This window comes from Kryptolebias marmoratus, linkage group LG14 (genome assembly GCF_001649575.2).
Source record: "Kryptolebias marmoratus isolate JLee-2015 linkage group LG14, ASM164957v2, whole genome shotgun sequence".
NCBI classification, from domain to species: Eukaryota; Metazoa; Chordata; class Actinopteri; order Cyprinodontiformes; family Rivulidae; genus Kryptolebias; species Kryptolebias marmoratus.
The window spans coordinates 9,357,347-9,374,208 of record NC_051443.1 but is presented as its reverse complement, the minus strand read 5'-3'; the positions used below and the strand labels follow the sequence as shown (position 1 = coordinate 9,374,208).

General features: G+C 39.7%; 2 protein-coding genes across 2 annotated transcripts; both read left to right on the top strand.

Moving 5' to 3' along the window:
• The first annotated feature begins 367 nt into the window (after positions 1-367).
• Positions 368-5,293, top strand: LOC108242541 (histone H3.3). Its single transcript, XM_017427418.3, has 5 exons — positions 368-492; positions 2,290-2,452; positions 3,063-3,184; positions 4,391-4,465; positions 4,681-5,293. Exons 2-5 carry the CDS (start codon positions 2,347-2,349, stop codon positions 4,807-4,809), a joined length of 432 nt encoding a protein of 143 aa, XP_017282907.1. The 5' UTR covers positions 368-492; positions 2,290-2,346; the 3' UTR covers positions 4,810-5,293.
• Positions 5,294-5,627: 334 nt separating this feature from the next.
• dcp2 (decapping mRNA 2) lies at positions 5,628-16,282 on the top strand. Its single transcript, XM_017427384.3, has 11 exons — positions 5,628-5,873; positions 7,032-7,183; positions 7,353-7,480; positions 9,049-9,147; positions 9,235-9,387; positions 9,474-9,586; positions 10,248-10,349; positions 10,527-10,635; positions 11,648-11,737; positions 13,568-13,619; positions 14,816-16,282. The coding sequence occupies exons 1-11, from the start codon at positions 5,806-5,808 to the stop codon at positions 14,941-14,943; spliced, it is 1,194 nt and encodes a 397-aa protein (XP_017282873.1). The 5' UTR covers positions 5,628-5,805; the 3' UTR covers positions 14,944-16,282.
• Positions 16,283-16,862: the final 580 nt, after the last annotated feature.

Here is a 16,862-nt window from a genome sequence, read left to right as displayed (position 1 = left end):
AGAGAAAAACATGAAGATTTTTTGTGCTGAGCCATGAAGAAAAAATGTGTGAGATTTGATCAGAATAACCAAATTTTAGCATTAAACGTGGAGCAAAACAAACCGCTTGCTAAAAAGGTCAAATTTGGGTGAAGTTAAAAGAAATGCAGGTGGATCGTGTTCACGGTGAATTTAGATAATTCAATATCTGAATGTTTGTTTGACTCAATAATGAGTCAAATAAACATATTCATGTTGTTTAATCGAGGTTTGGACTCGGCTGCGCGCGCATCCAGGAATTACTGTAAGATACGTCTCGCTTGCCCTCGTCCAATCAGAGCTGTTAAAAAACCAGAAATCCCGCCTCCGAGTTTTTCCTAATCTGATTGGACGAGCGGTTAACGTAGCGTCGTTTGAATTTTATTGTTACCGGTAAAGAGCTGCTCATCTCGGTCTGAAGGGTTTTCAACAACACGGGAGTGGAGTCCTCCACGAGTATACTCGTTTTCTAAGGTCAGATTACCTTTCGTTTTAAGCCGAATGTCGCCGTGGTGGTAGTTTATTTTGTATTTTAACTACTAAAACTGTTGAAAAACTGGAGAAGCTCGTGACGCTCTTCGGTTTCGTGTGTTATTAGGTAGTCAAGGCTTACTGATGCGTCTGATTTAGCTATGTGAAATAAACTCTATCCAAAGGTATCTCAGGGCTATTCTCCAGATATAGTCCTGGATGATTTGTTTGTTTGTTTCCCAGGAGCTGTTTTGGCAGCAGTATGAGATCTGCAGGAGGTGTTGAACACATCATGTAAGTCAGTGGTGTTCAGTCCTGGAGGGCAAATATCCTGCAGGTTTTAGTTTCTCTGCTCTAAAGCAGGTCTTCAGGTTCTGCAGAAGCCTGTTAATCACTCATTCATTAAAACCTGGTGGGTGAAAGCAGAGAAACATCTAAAATATGCAGGATAGTGGCCCTCCAGAACCAGGACTGGACGCTGCTGATGTAAGCCAAAGAAACCCTGTATAGAAACACTGCTTATATCAGCACGTGTAATCAGTGGACGCTTGAACGTCCCAAATAATACCTGGAAGAATGTCGGGATCTGTTATATCTCTGTTATTGTTGAGAAGCATCCCACAGCAAAAAAAAAAACAAGGTTCACAGTGGGCTCAGAAAGCCAAGGCTCTCGTTATGAGAAGTCAGTTGGGAGAAGAGTAAAAAAAAACAAAAACAAATCCACAGCATTAGATTACCAATGGGAGACATTGAAGATGGTCTTCAATAAGTGGAGATATTATAAAACAGCAAAGACATCACTGAAAACTGGCTGTCCCTCCAGAGAGACTGATTTGTGAGGCTATCAAGATGCCTACAGCAGCACTGAAGGAGCTGCAGGAGTTTCTGACAAGTGCTGGTTGTGTACTACATGTGACGGCAAACTTCTGTGTTCTCCGTACGTCTGGATTACAGGTTAAGGAAGCCCTTTCTTACAAACAAGAACATCCAGGCCCGGCTAAATGTTGCCAAAACCTATAATCACTGTGTCTCCCAAAAGCATGTGGGAAAAAATACATTCTGGTCCGACGAATCCAAAGTTAACCTTTTTAGTCAGTTCTGAAAATTGTGCATTTTGGTGCAGGAACAAAACGGTAGATTGCCAAAAGAACACCACAGTGAAACACGGTGGCAGCGGCAGCACGCTGTGGGGTTGCTTTTGTTCAGATGCATCCGGGGTTTGAACCAAGGTGGATGGTATTATGAACAGTTACAGATATCTTTTGTGTCGGAACGGCCCAGCCTGATTGGAGATCTATATTTGTGTGGTTACCTGACGAGGGCCATGCACAAGAGATGCCCTTACAATCTGACAGAGTTGGAGATCTTTAGAAAAGAGGAGTGGGCAAATATTACCATTTCAAAGTGCAGAAGGTGCGTCAACAATTGTCAGCCTCGCGGGTGTGCAGACTTATGCAACCAACTTCTTGCATCTTTTGCATCTGTTTATATTTTTCCATTCATATGTGTCAGAGCAAATGTGATTAAAGGTTTTGAGAAAATTGTTTCTACGTCACAAAAACCTGGCATTTTAACAGAATTTCGCATGCTTTTTATATCCACTGTATTTGTTCAAATCTGTACACCGTACAGATTGTGCCACAAGATGGTTCGTAAGTGTCAGTGCTGTTCGTGCTCATCATTGCTTTCAGTATTTATTTGCACGTGCAATGTTTGACATTTTTAACTCGGTGGAGTAAGAAGTTCCTACATCCCATGAAGAGACGTCTGATGGCTTGTTGTCCTTACCCTTTTTCACAGTGAGGCTGTGGCTGCAGTATTTCTCCTCTCGTGGCTCGGAGCTGCGTGTTTCAGACCATGCCTCACAGTAAATCTCCCTCCTCCAGCCGCAGGAAGGCCAGAACTCCTGTTCAGCGCCCCCCTCCGCGCTCGCCAGGGGCATCCGGTTCCAAGTCAGATTCAAGTGAGTGGCTGATGTTGGAGCTGAGGGCTAAATTTGTCCTTTTAATGTCAAGCTTTAATACCAATTCTGCTGTCTGTACAGGAAGTCAGTTTTTCTGCCATGACAATTGTCGGAATTATTATGAGATGCTATCTCAAAAAATACGGCTTAGGGTTTCAAAATTTCAAGATAATATCTAAAATTTAATTATCTGTAAATTAAGGGAAACTATTTAACAAGGTTATGACTTAGTATTTTATAATTATGACTTAGCATCTTATATTTATCATTTAGTGTCTCAAAATTATGGCTTAGTTGATCAAAGATATGGGATGTTAAGTTAAAGTTATGAGGTAGTATATTGTAATTATCCCTTTAGTTTTTTTTTCCTTTCAGCATGGCAGTAATGAGCTTTTAAAGTTCTCTTTACTAAAAAATTGTTTTTTTTAGATTGGATTGAATCTTAGACGTGTCTGTGTTTGTAGTACAATAATGTTTTCATCGCTACAGCAAAGGTTTTCTGTAGCAGAAGCTAACGGTTTGAAAATGAAATGTGCGAAGACGAAGGTTTAGTTGTGCTTCAAAGAAAAGTCTCCAGGTCTTGACAAACGATCTGCTTCTGCTTCTTTAGAGCTGACTCCTGTGGCTCCCAGAAAGAGAAGGTTCCGACCGGGAACCAGGGCCTTAATGGAGATCCGCAAATACCAGAAGAGTACTGATCTTCTGATCAGGAAGGCACCCTTTGCTCGCCTGGTGAGTCAGACCGTTACAAAACGTTAAAGAAATAGTTGAAATGATATGAAATGGGGTTCTGAACAGTTAATATCTTACCTGTTGTAGATGGTAAAAAGCGATGATGTTTTTGCCTGTCTCTGTGCATCTAAATGTTTGTTTGTCTGTAGCGTTGAACCACTGGAGGGATTTTAATCAAACTCTCAGAAAGTAATCATTGTCCGTGCATCTACGATCAATGACGTTTTGGAGGCAGTCTCATTCAAGATGGCCGCCACAGCTAAGCAACATTAGCAAACAAAAATGGCTACAACTCAGCCAGTTTTTACAGATATTGAGCTAAACTTCGGTGTGGTGGCAGCTGAGCATTATCCCCAGCACATCCTTCAAGCTCTACGCATTGCGCAATATTTTTACTTCAAACATTAACTGCTGGCTTAAGCGGTGTCTATCTGTTAGCAAAATATCTCATCACCCACTGGATGGATTTTTATGGAAGTAGCAGAAATGAATCATTGATTGTCACATCAGGTCTTAAAGTTTCCAATGTACTGTAACTTAACGTAACTCAACTTTTGTGCCTACAACATTCTACATAATTGTTCTGTTTGCTTGATGCAAAAAATAAACTGTGGTGTTGCTTTGCAGCATATCAGCTTGTTGCAAACACGATACATAATTACATAATTAATAAATAATAATAATAATATTTTCTTAAGGAACTAAGACTAAGATCACCTCGTGCTGAGAAATGATGAAGTCAGATCTTTATGCACGCAGAGTATGTGTTGGGAATGACTCTCAGCTACTATGACATCATATTTTAGCTCAATATCTGTATATTTTGCTGAGTTTTGTGTTGTCTAAGGCTGATATGCTGGGGTGGCCATCTTGAATTGGGTTATCTCCAAAAGGTAATCACTTGTAGCGGTACGTCCGATGATTATTTCCTAAAGGTTTTAATTCAAATCTGTGCAGTGGTTTAGGGTTTGTTTTTGCTAGCAGTCAAGCATGCACACAGACACAAGCAAAAAACATTATTGCCCACATTTTGGCGTTTGATTTTAAACAAGCACAGTGACACAAACGCCTCTGAGTGGGTGATGAGAGCCTGCAGAGGACTGATGTTCAGAAATCAGGAATTTAACCGGCCTACTGTGTGCTTATTTTCTCTTTTTCTCTTTTCACCTCTGCTTGTTATTAATTCTGTTCTCCCTCTTGGCTCAGGTTCGTGAGGTGTGCCAAGCGTTTTCTATCAGACAATACCGGTGGCAGGTCTACGCTCTCCTGGCCCTGCAGGAGGTAAAAGCAGCAACACTCTTCATGGGGATGACGTCATATTATATCAGGGTGGTTGGGGTTTCTTTTTTCGTTTTAAAATACCAGTATTATACGCTCAGTTTGTTGGCCACAGCTGAATTTGTCGGATTAGAAACGGGAACAGAAACAACAGTGGCGACAGAGCTGTTTCCTCTCTCAGCTACTTTGTGTTTCTCTGCCTCTCCCCGTGCTCCCAGGCCGCAGAGGCGTTTCTCGTCTTGTTGTTCTCAGATGCCAACCTCTGTGCCATCCACGCCAAAAGGGTCACCTTATTCCCCCGTGACATTCAGCTGGCCCGGAGGCTCCGCGGGGTGGATTGCCTGTAAAGTCCACGCGGGCAACAGGAAAGGACGTACAGTTGTCCAGCACTTCGTTCTAAACCTTTTCCAGACATGTTTTAACTGTTTTCTTAAAGTGAGAGATGTTTGCGTTCCTGGTTGGTTGAACAGTTTAACCTGGAGAAATAATGTTGCCAAAAAAAGACAAAGTGGGAGGAATGGTTGGAAAACGATCTTTGTCAATCGGCTGAATTCTTGTCCAGTTTTTAAATGACAGTTTTCCTGTTTGTCTGTTGATATAGCATTGATATGTTGTTGTTCACTGAAGTAAAGTTGTTTTGTTTATAAAACATTTGTTTTCTGTAATCAAGTTTTATTTTTGATACTATGGCTGCACTAAGTCCAAGCAGGGCTTTATAAAGCTTTAAAAATGCCATGTGTGTAAATAATTTACACCCTTTTTCCAGAAGTAGAACTTTAAAGATCTGTCAAGTGTTTACCATTCTTATGTCATTAAATCAAATACCTAAAACTGTGTGTGTTATAAGAAGACAAGAACAAAAACGGAATTTAATTTTCTTCAACTCTCTTTTTTATTTATTTTTTTATTCTTGAAAATTGCAGATTGAACATTTCTATCTAAAAATCTAATTCCAACTACCCCATGGTTTTAAGTGTTAAAACTACCAGAACAAAGATAAATAATTGATAAACCTATGTTGGGTCAAAACGAAAGCCAATTTAAGAACATAAACTCAACAGCATGATCACTTGAATATTTGTTCTACACCTGTGGAGGGCAGTAATGAGTCCTCCATAGGTTGCATCTGAACAGTAAAATCAACGAAGAAGAAGAACCCGTAAACAAACGTTCACCAGTGCGCATGCGCAGCTGGCTACGGACGGGACCGCTCAGTTCAGGTCCTGGTGGGAAAAACAAGACAAAAGTTAGCCGCTCGGGTTTTGCTTCGCCCCGTGAACTCGGGCGGTTTCTGCTGAGTTAAAGCGAGCATGTGAACGGATACTCTTACAGACAGAGTCGGGATGTTTTCAGCTAACATGGAAACAAAAAGAGTGGAGATCCCCTCCAGCGTACTGGACGATCTGTGCAGGTCAGCACTCACTTTACTGGCCTAAAGCACTGAGACATATTAGATTCAGTTCAGTCGTATTTTGTCAAACTTTCGACCTTTTTACTTGAAACCACAGCTAGCTAATTCCGTTTGTTATTGTGTGCGCACCCGTTGCAGTTTCTCAGTTTCTGTCTGTAATAAATGTAATAACCCTTGTTTAAAAACTAAAGCAGCATTTACATGGTGCTGAAGTTATCATTAAATCACCAAAAGACACGTAGAACAATGTGAGTTGTGGCAGCCTACGTTTCACAATGGAAAAGCTTAATAGAAAACCAACTCGCTGTTATGAATGATGACCAGAACTCTCTTTTTAATGGTCTTTATACAGCCAGGTGTTTATTTCTCATCATGTCATTTTGCACTTTACATCAGAAAATATGGTTGCATTTTATCTGAATGAACAACAAGATTTCTGTAACACTGTTCTCTGGACCCAAAATGCACAGCGTCGTGTTTGGCTAAAACCAAACATCAGCACAATCACCTCATACCAACTGTGAAGCACGGTGGTGGAGGGTTAATGATTTGGGCACTGTGCTGTCACTGAATCGATCGTGAACTCCTCTGAAGACCAAAGGATTCTAGAGTCATATGTGAGGCCGTCTGTCTGACAGCTAAAGCTTGGCCTAAATTTGGTCATACAACACAACAATGATGCTGTTAAGAATGGATCTACAAACTACTGAATCCTGGGCTGTAGATAGTTTTTTACAAGCAGCTTTTTTATTTTTAGCTTTGTTTTTGTTTATTAAATAAAGATATGGTAGAATCTGTTGTGTTTTTGTTCACTTGAGGTTAGATTTGAATTATTTTGGAACCTGGTAAAGATCTAATGATCTTTATAATGTTTTGTTACGTCAAACCCTGAAACTGAAACTAGGTTGGACTTTCTTTTTCTTGTTACTGTAATGCTTTTTTTGTGGGTTAGAAAGTTGGATGTTTGGTCATAATTGACCAGTTTAGGCAAACTAGTGGATATATTGATGTTTTTTAATGTATTGTTCCAATGAAATAACATCCTGTTGCATATCCTCTGTTTGTTAAAGTGCATTGGCTCTATAATACCATTCAAGTACCACACGGCAGACACGTGAACAGTCTGTGATATTGCTGTGTGTCTGTGTGTTTCTTCAGCCGGTTCATCCTTCACATCCCCAGTGAGGAGCGGGACAACGCCATCCGAGTGTGCTTCCAGATTGAGCTGGCCCATTGGTTCTACCTGGACTTCTGCATGCAGAACACTCCGGGAGCGCCTCACTGCGGCATCAGAGACTTTGCCAAGGCTGATATCCTTACACGCGACTCATCGTTTTAAACAGTCTTCGCATCGTAAAGTTTCCGTGTTGTCTGAGCTGGAACTAATACTTAGCACTGAGCGAGCACTCGAAGCCAAATGAGGCTGGCACTCGTGCTGACTCGTGCTTGGAGACATTACTTTCCTTGACAACTGCAAACTTTTCCAGCATTGTCCTTTTTTGCTGCCTCACGGAGAGGATGTGCAGAAAGTTCTCGAGCAGTGGAAGGAGTACAAGATGGGCGTACCGACTTATGGTGCGATTATTTTAGACGAATCACTAGACAATGTGAGTTTGTCACACGCCCACAGAATGTCTGATGTCGTTTTTATTTTGATTGTTGGTTTTTTTTTTTGCTCTCAGTGAGATCTGTAAGCATGAGGGGGGAAAAATCACTAATAGTTTTAATAAGTCGTGTCGAGTGTTTGTTTTGTTGTCTCAAGGTTAGATTATTATAAACTGCATTTCTTCAAAATTTACTTCTCATGTTTTTATGATGTGAGCCTTTTTTATAAGCAGTTAACAACACTGAATGTGTCCAGGGAGTAATAATACTGTATAATATATATTTTTTTAAGTTTAACATCTTTCAGTTTTAGGCTTTTATAAATTGGAACATAATAAATCTAGAGGTGACACCAACAGAGCAGCCGTTATCACTTCTCACACAAAGATAACAAAGCGCTCTCCTTAAAACGTACAATAGAAGTTAATTAAATTAACCAGAACTGAAGTGTGAATGAAAGTTAAGGAAGAGTTTGTATCTTTTGAGTGAGGTTCTGTGGAGAAGTTAAAGCGACTGATATCTTCCTTGTTGTAGATGGCTCTTTGAAGGACCGCCCTCTGGAGAAATATAGTTTAATTCTTACTGGAATGATGAGCCAACAGCCTGTTAGATTAGACCAAAGTGGATTTCTGCTGCCTTAAAACACCTGTAATCCCTGAAGTTTAAGAGTTTAGGTTTGACCTACGATTGTCAAACTGTTGTACTCAGAATAACCTTTTGGTAGCAACTATTTACAAGTTAATTAATCATCACAAGCTGAACTGTGATGTGAGCCAGAGAGATAGAGAGAGACAAAAAGATAAACCATTCAAGCAAATTCTGACCGTGGCTCCAAATGGAAACCACTTCAGACAAAGCTACAGCAGAGAATAATTCAAGCTGGAGTGTGCTAGTGATTGTCCAAGCAGGGTCAGCGAAGTTTCAACTTTGCTAGCGGCAAAAGGTGCAAAACGGCAAGGAAGTTTGATTCAGCTGATCCAAAATTTGTCTTTATTTGTCATGGAGCAAACAAAGAGCCAAGAGCAGATTGTATTTGGCACTGTTCTTGGTAGTGATTGTGTGAAACAATCACATCTTAAACCACACCTTTCAACCAGGGTTAGGTGTGTTGTTGTTTTTTTTAGTTTGTACCTCAGTGGCTCCCCTTCAGTCAGACCGATGAGCAGGGAGGCAAAGGCAAGGCATGAGCCAGCACATGTCAGTCAAGATCTTGGATTTATTGAGTGTTTCGGTCATTACCACGAGACACCCTTACCCAAGGAAGGCCCAGCTGAGGATAATCGGGCCTTGGTGTGTGTCTCTCAGCCAACTGGGTTTGTTAAAAGCTAAGGTTGGGCTGAAGAAATGGGTTTGGGTTTTAGGCTAGGTTTAGGTGTTTAAGTCGACTGAATGACTAAATTATGGTGGTACTACCAGAGCCTATTGTTTTCCTGAGGTGGTAATTGTTATGAAACGTTTTAAACCACAGGGTTAGGCTGTATATAATTAATGGAGCTGTGTTGTGTATCAACATGAGGACAGCTAGGGAAGCTTGTGTCTGTGCTTTAATTCGTGCATCTTTTCTGTTCAGGTATTACTGGTTCAGGGCTACCTCGCCAAATCCGGCTGGGGCTTTCCGAAGGGGAAAGTAAACGAGGACGAAGCTCCCCATGACTGTGCAGTCCGTGAAGTGAGCGGTACACCGTTTGTTATGACTGGCTTCATATGTATAATTAGCATTTCAATTTCATGGTCCAACTTACTGGTTGTTGTCCAGGTTTTGGAGGAGACGGGCTTTGATATCAAGAATCGGATCTGTAAGGACACGTACATCGAGCAGAAGATCACTGACCAGCTGGTGCGGCTCTACATCATACCAGGAGTGTCCAAGGATACCAAGTTTAACCCCAAAACGAGGAAAGAGATCAGAGTAAGAACTGACTGGAACACTCGGCTTCTTGATTTCTGTAGCTAACAGGCACGTTTCATTAAAATATAACCTCTTTTTTTTTGTAGAATATTGAATGGTTTTCTATTGAGAAGCTGCCCAGTCACAGGAATGACATGACCCCAAAGTCTAAACTTGGACTTGCCCCTAATAGGTTTTTCATGGCCATTCCATTCATGAGGTATGTGCATGGAAGTCTGTTTTTTTTTGTAGAAATATCCATGAATGGTTTCATCAATGCAGCAAATACACATAATAAGACTGAGACGACAAGTGGATATTAAAATAAACTTCACAACAGAAGTGACTCCTCTTATTCGATATCACTACAGTGTCAAGTGATACAGAGCTGTATTATTTCTCCATTACCTTCATGCTAACAAGAAGAGTGTTTTCTTATATTCTTAGCTTGTTTTACAGAATTTTAAAAAAATGGAAATATAACTGAGAATAAAGACCCTAAGTAGTAACTAAAGGACACAACAGTCAATATATCGTCAATTTAATCCATCCATCCATCCATCCATCCATCCATCCATCCATCCATCCATCCTAGAATAGAAGTACTACAGTTAACAGTGTCAACAATTAACACGTCTGCTCCTTTTTTACTATTTCCGCTCTTAAATGCTTTATTTTCATTTACTGCATGTATGCAGCGTTTCATTTTTATCACCCACTGCCATCAGTCAGAATTACTTCAGCTCTGTAAGATATGAAAATTGGATCAAATGCTTTATGTCTTTTGTTTATTGATGTTTTATGTGAAACTCTCTTTAAGCCCTAGTATAGGCTGAAATTTTCCCCCTGCTGATGTAAATCTTTCTGTTCGTCCTGCGCAGGCCGCTGAGAGACTGGATTAGCCGGCTGAAAGGCGAGTCTGACAGCGATGAAGACTTGGCAAACAACAGAAACACCCCATCCAAACCTTTAGACAACATCCGGTAAGAAGAACAAAATAAGCAAACATCAAATAAACAAAAAAACACGTGTTGTTCGTCTCAGGAGCTACTGTAGCTCTATTTGTTGGAGGAAAAAATAAAGGAAAGGCTCGGTTTTCTTATGTTCCAGGCTGATGCAACACTCGTTTAATTGTTGTTTTTTTTCCTCTCATCAATCAGGTCAAAATCTCAGTACGTCACAGGTACTTATGCATTTCCTGGAGAGAGTTGTACCAAACACAAGCAGCAGAAAACTCCTGGACACCTGAGCCAGAATGAACTCAACCAGGTCAGAGACTGCTGTGCTGCCATTCTGCTCCTTTTTTACAATGATTGAAAGAGAAAGAAACGGAAATAAGTTGTCTGTTTAGTCTACAAAAGACACCATTCACAAAATCCCAGTCTGCAGCTAATAAAGGGAGGTGAGATTCTAGACAATTTTGGATTTTGTTTTTTAGGAGCGGGGACCTGGTAGTCTCTGTTTGTGATACAACTGTAGTCAAAAAGAATACAAAGTCACTTCGGTTAAAGTTGGACCCTGCGGGGTGTCTAGAAGACGTGTTTTCCAGATGACCACGGCTCTGCGAGAGCGCACGTTGGAAAACAGGTGTCACCAGTCCGTCGTTTTTCTGTTCAGTCAAGGACTCTAAACTGACCAGAGCTTCACTGTTTCGGACTAAATCTTAACGCAGCTGTGAATTGTGGCAGCTTTCATTCCACTGCAGAGCTGGGTGTCGACAAAGCTTCCGAGTGAAACATGTCTGAAGCTTTAATAATGTTCACATCACTGAAACTTCCACTCACCTGCTGGTGACCTGGTTGGTGCTCACTGCTGACAGTGTGTATCAGAAGCTGAAGGTTTTTCGAAATTTAAGGTGGTGATTGGAGGTAGATGGTTTTTTTTTTAGAAAAGGTGGGATAGGTATTTTTCCAGGAAGATGTAAAGAGACTGATGTGCATCTCGAATTAGGATCTAATAAAGGAAGAAAATCGACATGAAAGTAAATAAATTGCCCCAAAATGAATGCATGATATGGACTCTCTGACCTAACTTCTGTTTTTTAATCTGTTTCATCTAATTGCAAAGCTTCCTGAGTTTACATATAACTCATATAACCAGTTACTAAGTTTCCAACTTTCCATTTGCTTGTTTGATGTTGTAGCTTGAAAACCAGGGAATTTGCAAAAATCGTTTCTAAGCTCCTCCAGATGCTGAATTGTTGAAGAAACAAAAGCTATTCTTACCACGGCTTTGGTCAAGTCATTGCCACCTCATGTCTTCTGGTCATTTCCTTCTGCAGAAATCGGTTTTGAAAGGCAGTGGGAAGAAAGGTCAGGACTCTCCTTGTGTCAAGAAAGGAGGCGGCGACGTCGGACTCAGCAGCCAGCAGGTAAAAACCCTGAAGTGTAAAAGTTCACAGGTACGCTGAAAATCAAGTATAACCTCTTTTCATTTTAGGGTTATATGCATCAGGACAAAATAAAAGCTAACCTTAGGAAAAACAATATGTCATGATTACAGGGATAGTTTAAACATTTTGAAGTGAGGCTTTATGGAAAAGTTATTATCTTACCTGTTGCAGATAGCTCTTTGAACGAGAAAAGATGGAGTTTCATTCTGACTGGACTGCGGTGGAGAGCTGCTGTCCTGAAATAACGCCAATCCCCAAACTTTCAAAGCTTTCACTTTCACATTACATGGTTATTTATATCAAATTGAACGGTTGTTAGGAAAAGATGGGAGAAAGAGTTGAACATTGAAATATCACAAGAGCAGTGGGACAACATGTGTGAATCCGCTGCTACAACATCCTCCTCAAACCATTGGCGTGAATTCAGTTGGAAAAATTTGTTACGTTTCTTTAGAACACCAAAGCAGCAGCCTTATAGAAACCCTGATGCATCTAAATGCTGGAGGGGGTGCGGGGTCACAGAGGCAAATCACTCCCATATTTTCTGGTCTTGCATTAAGATAAAGGCTTATTGGAAGGATGTTCTGGGGAAGATTGAGTCAATTTTTGGTCTTAAATTCAAACGACCCATTATGTTATTGCTACTCGGAGCTGTTCCTAAAGGCCTAAACGTGAATGACAAATATTTATTTAAAATCTTCAGTGCTACAGGCAAAAAACTGATTACTCGGAAATGGCTTCAACCTGACCCACCAACGCTAAAGGACTGGCTGGTACTGGTGGAAGAAACCCACAAAATGGAAAAGTTAACGTTCATGCTGAGACTGCAACCGGACCTTTATAAAAAGAGATGGAGCAAATGGACTAAATCTCTAGAGAGCGATGAATAATTTGGGTCTCTCTCTCCTCTTTTATTTAAAAGCGGCTCAAAAAATGGAAATTATATCTCTTTACGGTTTTCACCCTGTAATCCGTTTAATATAGTCAGAATGTGAGTATTTTCTCTTGTCGACAGTCTGTTTCGGTTCTGAGTTTTGTATGTGATTGTTTAAAAAAAAAAAACTTTCAATAAACAGAAAGTAATAAAGAAAAAAAAAATTGAACGGTTGTTTTTAAGCAGCCATAGCGTCAGCAGCAGTGAGCGGTAAGAGGAAACGACTTCAGTGTAGCCTGGGGCGCCATTTTATCACGTTTCTGCCAAATCTACAGGCTTGAATTAAAGTTTTTGCACAAACTACTATAAAGTTATGTAGATTGGAGTTGTTTTAGGATGACAGTGAATCTGCTTCATAATGGGTCGGTTTTGTCTGTGTTGACAAGCCATTAAAAGATTGTCTAAACAGCAGATTTTGCTTTGAAATGATTTCTGAATAAACCTGAACAAAACCAGTTTAAAAGCAACAGATGGCTTTAAGACACGGTTATTCAGATTTTAGTTTTCTCCTCTTTGATTCACTCAGTTCCACATGTGGCTCTGAGCCTTAAAACCTGAAAAAAATAGATTTCCTAAAGAGACTGTCAATGAGAAATTATCTATAAAAATAAGAGTCCTGATTTAAAATAATGACTTTGTTCAGTGGTGTATTGTTCCTATGAGAGGCAAGACAAAACAGAAAAAGAGCTGTTAATGTTAGAGCCAGGAAATCACACAAATCCAGCAATATTTTTTTTACACTTTGAACCTTTTTGAAGCAAATGTCTGATTTAGGAACTGCTGCAGTGACAGAGGGCAGACAGACGTTAAGAACAGGTTGGTTGTTTGTTACTGATCCTAATTCTGAGCACTTCACTCTTTTCCCGACTCAACAGAAAGAAGATAAAAGGCCTCAACCTAGAAGACTACAGGACATGTTTGAGAGAGGTATGTCTTGTACTTACTTGATCTTACTGCTCTCCATTCATGAATGAGACGGCGCTGAGTTCAGAGAACATTTTTACGATGTTTTTGGCCAAGCGTGTTAACTAAGGCTACATTCATGCTGCAGGCAAAAGTTGTTTTTTTTTTGCTTATATGCGATCCGTATCTGACCCAGGTCACTTTCATGCATGGTACTAAATTTGATACATTTAGTATCATTATGTGATGTTTTTCAAAGCGACTTCAGTCTGAACGGTCACAACACATTTCATCTGACTTTTTCATCATTGAAGTCCTGGTATGAGGGCCGATCTAAATACTGATATTATCGATACCGACGTCATGCAGACTAAAGCTTGGTGCGTCTTCAGCTACAGCATGGAAGTCCAGTTGCTGTTTTTTTTTCTACTTTTTAAATTTGCCATGTCCTGGACTGAGAATCTACACCAACATATGAAACCAAAGTTGGTGTCAGATGTTATTGATACTTTTAGCACGTCGCTCTCATTCCAGAAATGCAATTCTGTGCCAGGATAGGCAGGAAGTGGCAAGATCAAACGTAAACATTAGACAAAACGAGCATTCATAATTATTCATTCATAATTTAGTCGGTCGTGATCGCACAACAACTTTAACCTCAATCCACACACGTGTAGCCTCCACGTTTACCTCGGTAAACCCAGCGTGTGACGTGACGTCTTCTCCAGGGCCATAACCTGTTCATACTGGAGTCTGATGATGGTGAATGACCACGCAAAATAATCAGATCTGAGCAAAAAATAAAGGAATTAAGCATTAAGACATGCAGTGTGAAAATAGCCATAGAATTTAAATTTGTATGTACTTAAAAAAAAAAACATTTTATCTTTATAGTCTGATCATTTTGTTCAGGGATTCAAATCTGTTTCCCAGTTGTTCCACGCTACATGTTGATCGAACCCGTCTGTTCAGCAGAAGGAGCTTCTTGTCTTAAAATTAAAGGCCTGTTAGCGCTCAAAGTATGATGGGAATGACTCTCAGCTACTACCACACCAAATTTTAGCTCAGTATCTGTATAATTGGCTGTGTTATAGCTATTTCTTTGTCGGCTTAAGTCCATGATGTACATCCAGTGATTACCTTTTGAGAGTTTTGTCCATCCAGTGGAGAAGGTGAACCTATGGCTTCTCAGACTTTCCTAACCTTTTGTCTTTCCGCAGATGTGGCTCCAAGCAGTTCCAGCTATTTACCCGCTGAGGACAAATGCTTTGGACACCTGGTGTCCTCCAAGGCGTTCCTGAACTTCAAGTTTGACAGAGAAGCCATTATGAGATGTTTTGATTACTGACATGACTGATCATGCCACGATCAAACTTTAGAGCTCAAGAGATTTTTTTTTTTTTTTTAACCTCACGGTTCAGACAGATTTCTGAACGTGATCCTTCCTGTCTTGACTTTGGTTGTCGCAAACGCACACTCACAGAGAAAAAAAGCTCCCAGATTCCGGCGGCCGCGGCAGAGAAAGGTTTGTGTTGCCGTGTTTCTGTCGCCCCACTTTTTAAACCTTTGAAAAAGACTTGTGATGCTGTAGCGGTCAATAGTCGTGGCGGGACTTTGCTGAGGTAAAGTCTGCAGGAAGCTACACAAAACTCAAAAGGAGAGGGCTCCTCAAGTTAGCCGGTGTCTTGGAAAAAAAAAAGAAAAAGAAGAAGAAAATAGATTTTAAACCCATATTTGGTGACAATAAATCAAAAAGAAGCCTGGTAGGAAAGTGAATGTGGTCAGTTAGTTGTTAGTTGTCACAACATGGTTTTAAAATTTAGTAAACTTTGAAATTAATGTTCTCAAATGGTTTCTGAGCTTGTAAATGTAAATCGTGTAAATTTACTTATAAATTCAAGCCTGTTTGTAAAAAAAAAAAAAAGAAAAAAAATGTAATTTATCTTATTATCTTTATTACGGAACAAAATGGCTGTGTGTTTTGTGATTTCACAATTATTATTATTATTATTATGGTAGAAATACAAATTTTATCTCCACAATATCTGTTTCTCCACACACAGTGATTATACCTGATTCATATCTACAAACTTGAATCATCTGCGAACATTAATTTAGTCTTAAAATAATATTTACTTTAATCTGAGCCTGTATTATTCTACTGTTTTTTTCTGTAAAAGTCACGGAGGGTGATTGGGTTTGGCTTTTAACTGTGTTTTTGTCTTTCTTACTGACATGGCATTACACTTTATCCTGGGAAGGAGAATGTAATAGTGTTACATTTTGAATATTAGTAAATTAAGAACAAGCTTTATTTCATGCAGCACTGTTGTATGGAAGCATATGTTTTGTAATGTTAACATGTAAATTATTTGGCCTTAATGGAAAAGGAAACCATCAGATACTATGAGAATAAAAAATCAATTAAAACCAAAAAAAATACTTTTTTTCCCCTCCGTAGGCCACACTAATACAAGCCGCTTGATTGGAAAACAGAAGCAAGGACGATGTTTGTAATGCGACTAATTGTTTCTGATGCCTGAACAGTTCTCATTTTTTAAAGCGGGCATCATAAAAAAACAATTTCTTCTGTTTGTTCTTTGTATTGGATTTTACAGATGGTTGCATTTGGTTTCCACTGTTTTTACGTTTAATGTGAATCCCAATAAAGTGTTGCTCACTCCCAACTTTTGTTTTACTATAACACAGATGCTAAATATTCTTTTTGCATCCGTGTGCCTTTGGGCTACTGTTTATTCATTGTGTCTTTAGTTCAGTAGGTTTTATAAATATGTTCATTAAACATAAAACAAAGTTATAGCATGGAACCATGATAAAATGCCACAGAGGAAAATAGTCTCCAGAATTATTTTTTTGTACTTCTTTGATACCAATCTTTCTGAAGTAATGTTTAGTTGATTTTTGTTTATTTTGAAGGAAATTGCAACTAAAGACTGGTAAAGCTACACTTCATTGCTAAAAGTATTCACCCACCCATCCAAATCATTAAATTCAGGTGTTCCAATCCCTTCCATGACCACAGGTGTATGTGGTCAGGAGACGTGTTCTCTGGAGGGACGAATCACGCTTCTGTCTGGCAATCCGATGAACAAGTCTGGGTTTGGTTGCTGCCAGGAGAACAGTTCTTGTCTGACTGCATTGAGCCAAGCGTAAAGTTTGGTGGAGGGAGAATTATGGCGTGGGGTTGTTTTTCAGGAGTTGAGCTCTGTTGTTTAGTTTCAGTGAAAGGAACTCTTAATGCTTCAG